The sequence below is a fragment of the Cariama cristata genome, unplaced genomic scaffold (assembly GCF_000690535.1).
Source record: "Cariama cristata isolate BGI_N322 unplaced genomic scaffold, ASM69053v1 scaffold8663, whole genome shotgun sequence".
In the NCBI taxonomy this organism is placed as follows: domain Eukaryota; kingdom Metazoa; phylum Chordata; class Aves; order Cariamiformes; family Cariamidae; genus Cariama; species Cariama cristata.
Window position 1 is genome coordinate 22,378 of NW_009608905.1, and position 9,436 is coordinate 31,813.

Genomic DNA, 9,436 nt, shown 5'->3' on the forward strand with positions numbered 1-9,436 from the left:
GTGGCAGGTAACAAACTGAACATGAGTCCACAGTGTGCCCTGGCAGCAGTGACGGCCAACATCATCCTGGGCTATGTTAACAGGGGCATAATCAGTAGATGAAGGCAAGTGATCAGCTTTCATTGAACCCAAACTGTGATACTACATTCAGTTTTGGGCTTTCCAGTACAAGAAAGATACTGTAAACCATAGCAGGTTCAGTGTGGGGCTACCAGGATGGCCAGCAGTCCTGTGGCCTGTGAGGAGAGACTGAGAGATCTGAGCTTGTTCAGCCTGGAGAAGTGAGAGCTTCAGGGGGACATAATAGCCTTCTAATACCTGTGAGTTATAAAGACAATGGAGCCAGGCTCTTTACAGTCATAGAATCATAGAATTATAGAATACTTTGGATTGTAAGGAACCTTTAAAGGTCATCTAGTCCAACACCCCTGCAATGAACAGGGACATCTTCAACTAGACCAGGTTGCTCAAAGCCGCATCCAGCCTGACCTTGAATGTTTCCAGGGATGGGACATCTACTGGCACAGTGGCACAGTGAGCCTCTCTGTGCAACCTGTTCCAGTGTTTCACCACCCTCATCATAAAAAATTTCTTTCTTGTATCTAGTCTAAATCTACCTTCCTGTAGTTTAAAACCATTACCCCTTGTCCTGTCGCAACAGACCTTACTAAAAAGTCTGTCCCCACCTTTCTTATAAGCCCCTTTTAATTACTGGAGGGCTGCAATAAGGTGTCCCCGTAGCCTTCTCTTCTCCAGCTGAACAACTCCACCTCTCTCAGCCTTTCAGAGGTTCAGAGGTGCTTCAGCCCTCGAATCATCTTTATGGCCCTCCTCTGGACTCACTCCAATAGGTCCATCTCCATCTGAGGACCCCAGAGCTGAAGGCAGTACTGCAGCAGGGGTCTTACCAGAGCGGAGCAGAGAGGCACAATGCCCTCCCTCGACCTGCTGGTCATGCTGCTTTGGATGCAGCCCAGGATACGGTTGGCCTTTTGGGCTGCAGTCGCACATTACCGGGTCATGTCCAGCTTTTCATCCACCAGTTCGCCCATGTCCTTCTCCATGGGGCTGTTCTCGATCACATCATCCCCCAACCTGTATTGATACTGGGGGTTGCCCCGACCCATCTGCAGGACCTTGCACTTGGCTTTGTTGAACTTCATGAGGTTCACACAGGCCCACTTCTTGAGCTTTTCCAGGTCACTCTGGATGACATCTTGTCCCTCAGGCCTCTCAACTGTACAACGTGGCTTGTTATTGTGTGCAAACTTGATGAGGGTGCACTTGATCTGGCTGTCTGTCATTGATGAAGATATGAGAGGGCGAGAGAGTCATGAGAGGGTGAGGTACAACCAGCTTGAGCAGAGACAAAAGAGGTTCAGATTGAATACAGGAAGTAATTTTTTTCACACAGATGTTGTGCAGCCTCCATCTTTGGCGGTTTTCAAGAGCCAATTGGATAAAGCCTTGAGCAACGTGGTATGATCTCATAACTGACCATGGTTTGCACAGGAGGTTGAACTAGAGGACCTTCTGAGGTCCCTTCCTATTTGAAATCTCCTGTGGTTCTATGAAAGAAATCATGGATGCTTTATTTTGCAGAAATTTGCAAGTATTTTCCAGTTGATAGTTGATAGATATTTGTGTTGGGGAGATACTTTTGATCCTGGGTTTTCATAATTTGTTTAATTTTGATACATTTCATGTTTTTTCAGACATGATTGGTTGCGACCAGCATAGGTTGTTAAGGATGTTTCAGTTCATATTTTGTTAAATTTCAGCAATTTGAGGTTTGACTATTCTGTTGTTAAGCCACATGTTTGGGTTTTGGTCATTTATCATTTGTGAACTTGGAAGTATACCCAGATTTCAGAAGTATGCTTTTTTGTCTTTTTAGCCTCTACGCCGCCCTGACTCCTCTGATGACCGCTATGTGATGACCAAACATGCCGCTATATATCCAACAGAGGAGGAACTTCAAGCAGTTCAAAAAATTGTTTCTATTACTGAGCGTGCTTTGAAACTTGTTTCTGATAACATGACTGATCATGAAAAAAGCAAGAACAAAGAGGGAGATGACAAAAAAGATGGGAGTAAAGACAGGTATTTCTTTTCTTACTTTTTAAGTTATCAGTGCTTTCAGGAATTCTCTTACAGTATGTGTCACTATGGCTTCAAAAGTATGTTGAATACTGCTATTTTACTTTGCTTTTCTATCTTCAGGATTAGTTTTAAGATTTTTATATTATGTTAAATGCAACTTTTAACTATAATTTACAGAGCTTTGAAAGGAGTTTTACGGGTAGGCGTTTTGGCTAAAGGTTTGCTACTCCGTGGAGACCGAAATGTCAATCTTGTTTTGTTATGTGCTGAGAAGCCTTCAAAGACGTTACTCAGTCGTATCGCTGAAAGTCTCCCCAAACAACTTGCAGTAAGTAGAATTTAGATTTTTGAATCTGAATTTTTGTAAAAACACTGTAAAAATCTATCCTCAATTTAAATGTCTGCAGGGCTCACTGTGCCACATTTCATAGCTCAGATTCAACTTTTCTATTTTCTGAGTGTTTCCATCTGAATTCAGGGACTATGCTGTATGTTTTGCTTTATTGTATCCATACAAGTGTCTAGATGTTTACACTAGCGGTGTAGCATCAATCATTATGTAATAGATTTTGTTTAATTGGGGAATAGAAATGAACAGAAGAAAGGCTATTACCCAGTTACCAGCAGAGACACAGGTAATTTGTGCAGTGTTACAGGAAGCTTGCTGCCTGAAGGTCAAAGTTCTCCATTAATGCCAGACTGTTTGTATTTACATCTTGTTTCCAGTTTGTATGTGTCAGTGCTTTGTGTGGGTTTTGGTTTAATTTGACCTTCTTTAAAAAAAAAAGGACTTTCAGTTTTAGACCATTCAGCAGAATTCATATAAACCATTTGCTGTATTTCCACAAGAAATGAAAGTATAGAATAAAGTCTCTGTTCTCTGCTGAACAAAGCCTGTCCACCATTGTTACTGAATACTTGTCACAGCATTAGTATTTCAGTACTGTGTGGTGAAATGTTCAGCAGAATCAGTGGCATGGTAGAAGCTTTAGCAGGATCAGATTAATGAGAAAATAATCCTGAGTTTGCTCTTGTTTGAAGTAACAGAACAGAAGAAAATTTAAAAACTGCACATCTTGGTCTGGCTTTGTGGAGAAGTCACTTGTCCCTCTAGTTTGTGGAAGAAGGTGGCAGAGGTGCCTACAGCTTCCTTTTGTGGTTATTTAGAGTTATTAAATCTAGTTGCAAGAAGCAATTTGGTATAACCACCTTGTTAGTTACTCTTACATTTTTTTCTCTGGTGTTTATCTTGCCCCTTGTTCTTAGCATGTTGTGACAGCCAAGTATAGAATGTACCTAGCAGTACCCATCCTGTAACTGCAAACTTGAACAACCACCAGTGCATCTTTGTGCTTTTTTGAGGCTCCTATGTTCCAATGAGAAACATATCCAGCTGACATATTAAGTGGCACTGAGGCTTTTCTTTATCTCAAACACCGTCAAGGTTCTTGTTATGTAACTTACTTGTACATGAGTTTCCTTTCTGGGCAGTTCTTTTTCTTTTGCATGCTTGGTGACTGCTGTGTATTTTCATTGATGATTTGGAAACAGTATGCAAGTCCAAATAACTATATGTATCTATATATATCTTGATTGTGTATACTGCCGTTTCTTTGATTAGAGAGATACCTACTTCATATAATTGTATTGCATTTCTGTCTTTCTCTTAAAAAGACTATGTTGAAATCCATTTTCTTCCCCATACTTTTATTGGCCATGTGCTAATAGAAATTTCTGTTTCTCGGTATTTAGGTAATAAGTCCTGAGAAATACGATATCAAGTGTGCAGTCCCAGAAGCAGCAATAATTTTAAATTCATGTGTGGAACCCAAAATGCAAGTTACTATCACACTGACATCTCCAGTCATTCGGGAGGAGAACATGAGGGATGGAGGTTGGGAAGTTGTTAAAGATGTTACTTCTTTCTCACCTGTTTTTTTATGTTTATCTATTCTGCTTAAGAGATGGCATTAAGGTCCTGGAAGGCAACATGCTGGCACATGTATTTGATCGAAACCTTGTTTTTCATCAACCAGTCTCAGCAGAGAACAGTTGGTTAAAATAAATGCTTATATGATGTGTTCATTCAATTTTTAAAATTTCTAAGTTTATGTCCAACCTCAGCTTTCTGGAAAAGGTACAAACTTGACTATTTTTGCCCCCCTTTCAAAATTATGTGGAAAACTAAGTATTTTATAGCAAGTGGCTTTCTAGAGAAGTCTTGCACTAAGAGAAAGATTGTATGGTTTCAGAAAATCAAATCGCAGGTTTTTGGCTTTAAACCGGATCAGTATTACCATCACTTACATATACCAAATAGCAACGCCACTTGAAATGCACTTTTATAATACTTTTGATGATAACATTGCTTCTAACTTTAAAAGATTATGCGATTTTTTCCAGCTCTCTGAGGTTGCTTTTTGTTCTGGAGTGCTTTTTTTGAGTATATTTAGGCTCCTGGTATTACAATCAGTCTTCTATCCAACTGGCAAACCCAGACTAGTATAATAAGAAATGGCTTTGTCGTTGAGCTGAAGCAGAAGGTAGAGCTTGTAAATCAATCTACATTTCTGAAGTCCACAGTTTCTCTGGTGCCAGCAGTGTTGCTTTAGGGTCTGTTCTGTAACACTTTCAAAGCTCCAAAAGCTTTTAAGCCAACAAGCATGATTAATGTCTGCAGTACATTGGTTCTTTTTGTTTACGGGTCAGATAAAATTAACTTTTGTTTCCTTTTAATCCTATATTTTCATAGTTGAAAGAGATCATGGCAAACAGGGTTCTGATGTTTGACAGGGAACCTACAAATCGGAAATCTGAGGCTATGTTAACACTTCTCATATGCAGGTTGAAAAAAATTGTATGTGTGTATGTATACATGTGCTTGTGTATATACGTATTTATATAAGCCATGGAGGTTTTTTTATTTCATCTCATCATTACATGTCCTCGAAAATACTTGAGGTTTTTATATTGCATTAGTAAATGTCCTGTAGCTGTGACTAGTGCATTGTAACCAAGCTGTGTTAACAAAGTCATCCTACATAACTAGAAAGAAAAATTTCAAGATGCATTCTCTTGTGTGGATGACTTCTGAAGAGTCTTTAAAGAGTGCTTTGTACATGATTTTTAAGTTATGCATAGTATTCCTATCTATAAAGGCTTTGTACATGTACTGTCACACCCAACCGATTTTACTTGTTCTTTGACAATCTAAGTGTAACATGACTCTTGGTTTGTCTGTGCTGAATCTAACTTAACATATTATTTACATTTATAAAGAATACTTTAACTTAAAAGATTTGACTATTAAATTAGATTAACCATTAAATGAAGTTAACCTTAAACACTATGTTTATTTCTTAATGTACGGTGCAAAAGTGCAATATTGATTCCTGCCACAATACTCAATTTCTGGCCTAAAATTCTGTGATGTGGACTAGAAGTGAAATTAATTTCAAATTACTACCATCAATCCCTTAATTTATGCCACCTAAAGGAAACAAATCTGTATTTTTGTCTGACCCACACTTGAGTTAAAATGATCATTGTGAGTTTATTCACTGCTGAATGCAGTACTGCCTCTAGGCAAGCAAAATCAAGTTAGATTTCTCTTCAAGACACTGAGCAGTATAAAATGGATGTGCAGAAAAGTTCACTTTTGAAACTAGAGCAAATAGAAGACTGAATTGCAAATTATTGCAGCAAAGAAGGCCTTATTGTGAAGACTGCTGCTTATTTGCTGCAGAGTAACAGTATGTGTGTTTTTTCTTACTGCAGCTTCTCATGCTCTGTGTCTTACAATGGTTTAAAGTTTTCATTTTTTTTAGCCCGCTTGGGGAGCTAGTTCAGGTGATAAGGAAGGCTTTACCGGAAGAACCAGTTTGAGCAAAGATGAGATTGAGACTTGCACATGGAGTAGAATCATGTTTGATGTGTAATAATCCCATTACATGATAAAAGGCTAAAAAAAATACAGTGAAATAAAATTGTTAACCGCATAGCTACTGTTTCTTACAGTATTGTGCGTTTGACAGTTTACTGAATCTGATATATTCAAAGTGCTCTAACCCCTGCTGTGGAATCTTTCCTTCAGCAAACAAAGTGTATATACTTATAAACGCATATATGTGTGCGCGTGTGTCTTTTTTATCCCTAGCTAACAGCCCCGGTCCAAAGCCTTCTAGCAGAGGGACTTGATTCCTGTCAGGGGTTGCTGCCAAGACATCGGAAGGATTTTTGACCAAGGTTTTCTAAAGCTCAGTGTCACACCTGCCATGCTTTACAAAGGAGGGGGTTTGGATGCATAGTCCTAGCATCTACTGTTACGTTGTGTTTTTTTTTTTCCTTTTCGTCTTTGTCTCTCTCCTAGAATTAAGCAGTGTTCACACTAGTCTTGAAATAGTTGACTGGGTAAAATCTATTTCACATAACAAAACTTAACAAAATTGATATACCTGTTAAATTTTAATGAAGAGGTAGTGTGGACACAGCATGTCTAACTGAAGATTAACCCCTTATAATTAGGCTAGTAATAAATTAAGTTATATAGGGTAAGAATTCGTGCTTGTGTTATGTAAATTAATTCAGTTTTTTGTCTTAGCTTAACAGGGTGGTAGGTTAGGCATCTGAATTTAGTTAAGTAGTCTTTAAGGGGTTAATCCTGAAATGTGAAACAGATGCAAAAATCCACAGATTAAATATTACAAGAGTTTCCTTGATACAGTCTTTCCGTCCGTATATTCTTGGTGCAATAGGTGCCTTGGCAACTTATGACTTTCAGAGTCTTTTTAAGTTTCAAGGGTATTCATGTGATATCTATTAGTAGCACATTTTAGATCGAGTAAGAGTAAGTTAGAATCTTACACTGAGTAAGATTCTCTTTGGTGATTTAAACTGTAATTCTTTTGAGTAAAAGTATTTTCCAAATCAAAGTTTTTCAGAGCTAGATGTAATTGGAGTTTTAAATTATGTAATGAATTATTGTGCTAAAAGTTTGCACAGTGTCACCTATTTGCATATTAGTTTTAGAAAAATGTAAATAATTTACCGATTAGTCTTCTAGACCCAACAACTCATATTTTTATTTTTAATTTCTCAACCTTACTTTGCCACTTTTTTCCTGCTGTGGGTTTTCTCTAAATGTATCCCTTGTCTCTTATATCCAGGTTGTACTCACTTCATCAGTTATCTTACCTGGCACCTCCCTTGTATAGGTTTGGGTTTGGTTTGGGTTTTTGTTTGGTTGGTTGTGGGGTTTTTTTGTTGTTTCATTTTGTTTTAAAGGAAACACTGCTTTAAATGTCTTCATTTGCTCTGTAAATGCCTTGTTGGTGCAGATTTTCATCTTTCCACTTTAACATATAGTCCATAAGTTTGAATATCTGTGTGAGAAGATACCTGTGTTCTTCTCAGCTTCATTCTTATTTTGAAATCCTCCCCATTTTAGCCCTGTGCAGAGCAATGGGACTATCCTATTAAAAATGCTCAAATCTGAATGTAGTACTTCAGATTAAATTTAATTATTATATTGCAAAGTTGTACCACGATGTCCATTAATGGATTTTTAGCTCTCTGTATAGTAAAGTATCCTACTATTTATTTTATATTTGTGTAAAATGAGTGGTTTCAGAGCTGCCTTTTTGCAGCATCCCTAAAAGCTTCTTGTTGCAGGCATGTTTAATGAGTCTCAATATTTATTTTTTAAAAATTTTATTCTTGACTTACCTGAATTTATATCTTGCTGGAGTAAACTATATTGTTCCATACATCCAGCTCCTGTGAGATGAGTGCCATTGAGTGAGGGCTTTTTGTTTCATGTTACCTGGTATATCACCAGTTATGCTACACCAATATACTTTGTTACTAGTCACAATAGCCATTTTCATAATTAGTAAAACAAAGAACTTTTAAAGTTCATCGCTGCATTATATCTGGACAATTTTTAAATAACCTGATTTCACGTTGTTCGGTGGTTCCACTGTCATTGATTAAACCAATTCCAAAAGGGCCTGTAGTCTCTTCTTGTTTGGTAACAAAGCAATCAGCTTAGTAATTAAATCCTGATCATTTAAATATACAAGATCTACAATATTTTTTTTACCTTTCAGACATTTTGCTTTGTTTTTTGAACTATTCCTTGCTTTTCTTTTTCCTGAAAAAGTAAAGCAGTCCCTTTTGAGATCCTTCCTTGCATCCTAAATGATATTGGAGCGCATATATTATGGGCTGAGGAATTTTATTTATATGAGTAGGGTACTAGAAAGTTATGGAACTCTGTAATATTGAAGAACATTTCACATTCCTTTAGTTAGGTTTTTAAAGCATAATAATTTCAAGTTTAAGGCATGATAAAAATAACAGCATTACTAAAATCTAGTGCTTTTAAGATTTGTTATACTTAGTTTTTCTTTTAAAAATAGGTCCCAAATAGTATGTGACCACTAAAATTTACAAGAAACTAAGTTTGAATCCTACTTGGTTAAAGTGGATTTTTGTGTTCCTTCTGTCTTGTGTTCTCTGTGCTGGTGCACTGTGTCCAACCATCCTTCCTTCAGTATTTAATTTTAGGGGATATGTGTTTTTGCAGTGTTAGTTTAAATAAAGAAGTACTACGCATTGCATAATCTGCAATGCATTTGAAAATAACCTCAGAGCTAAAGTATAATATGCTCTTGGTCTTCATACTGGGTTGATGCCCTAATCCTAATTGAATGGCTTTTGTTGAACAGTTACATTTGTTGTTCAAGGGTTTAAACTTTAAATGGCATGTGTGACATTGAAGCTACTTTAAGGAAGTGTCTTGCTCACCTGGTCAAACACCCATTCCTCACTGCATTTTGCCAATTCAATCCATTTTAGATGTAACCTCGGGTATGGTGAAAGACCCACCGGACGTCTTGGACAGGCAAAAATGCCTTGACGCTCTGGCTGCTCTACGCCACGCTAAGTGGTTCCAGGTTCGGAACATCATTTTACTTTCTTCTTGTAGCCTTATGAGAGATTAGTTCAGTTGCAATATAAATGTTTAATTGTGTGAAAACACTCAGCGTTGTTCATGCTAATAATATTTTTCTGGTCCCTAAATTTAAATGTTGAAGGTTGAGTATGGAGGAACTGCTTTATGCAGTTGTTGCTCATTTGAAATGATTTTTTTTTCTGGTCATTGAGAAGGCGATGTTGAAAGCTTGACTCGCTTGGGGTGATCATCTGTTGTATATTTTGTTATATATTCCATAAGGCTGCAGAGTAACTTTGCTTTAAATAATGGAATATGTGTTTAAAGCTTTGTGTTTAGATTTAAGACTTTTTTTCCTATTTCTTTAAGTGCATTACG

At 37.3% G+C, this 9,436-nt stretch overlaps 1 protein-coding gene across 1 annotated transcript in view; it reads left to right on the plus strand.

The window, feature by feature from the left end:
- The window catches only part of ZFR (zinc finger RNA binding protein), a gene marked incomplete at its 5' end in the record, with an annotated part of 27,572 nt that overhangs the window by 13,131 nt on the left and 5,005 nt on the right, over window positions 1-9,436 (plus strand). Inside the window, 5 exons of the mRNA XM_009697331.1 lie at window positions 1,200-1,341; window positions 1,898-2,103; window positions 2,281-2,431; window positions 3,856-3,997; window positions 8,962-9,059. Coding sequence (XP_009695633.1) covers window positions 1,200-1,341; window positions 1,898-2,103; window positions 2,281-2,431; window positions 3,856-3,997; window positions 8,962-9,059 — 739 coding nt within the window. The remainder of the gene's footprint in view (window positions 1-1,199; window positions 1,342-1,897; window positions 2,104-2,280; window positions 2,432-3,855; window positions 3,998-8,961; window positions 9,060-9,436) is intronic.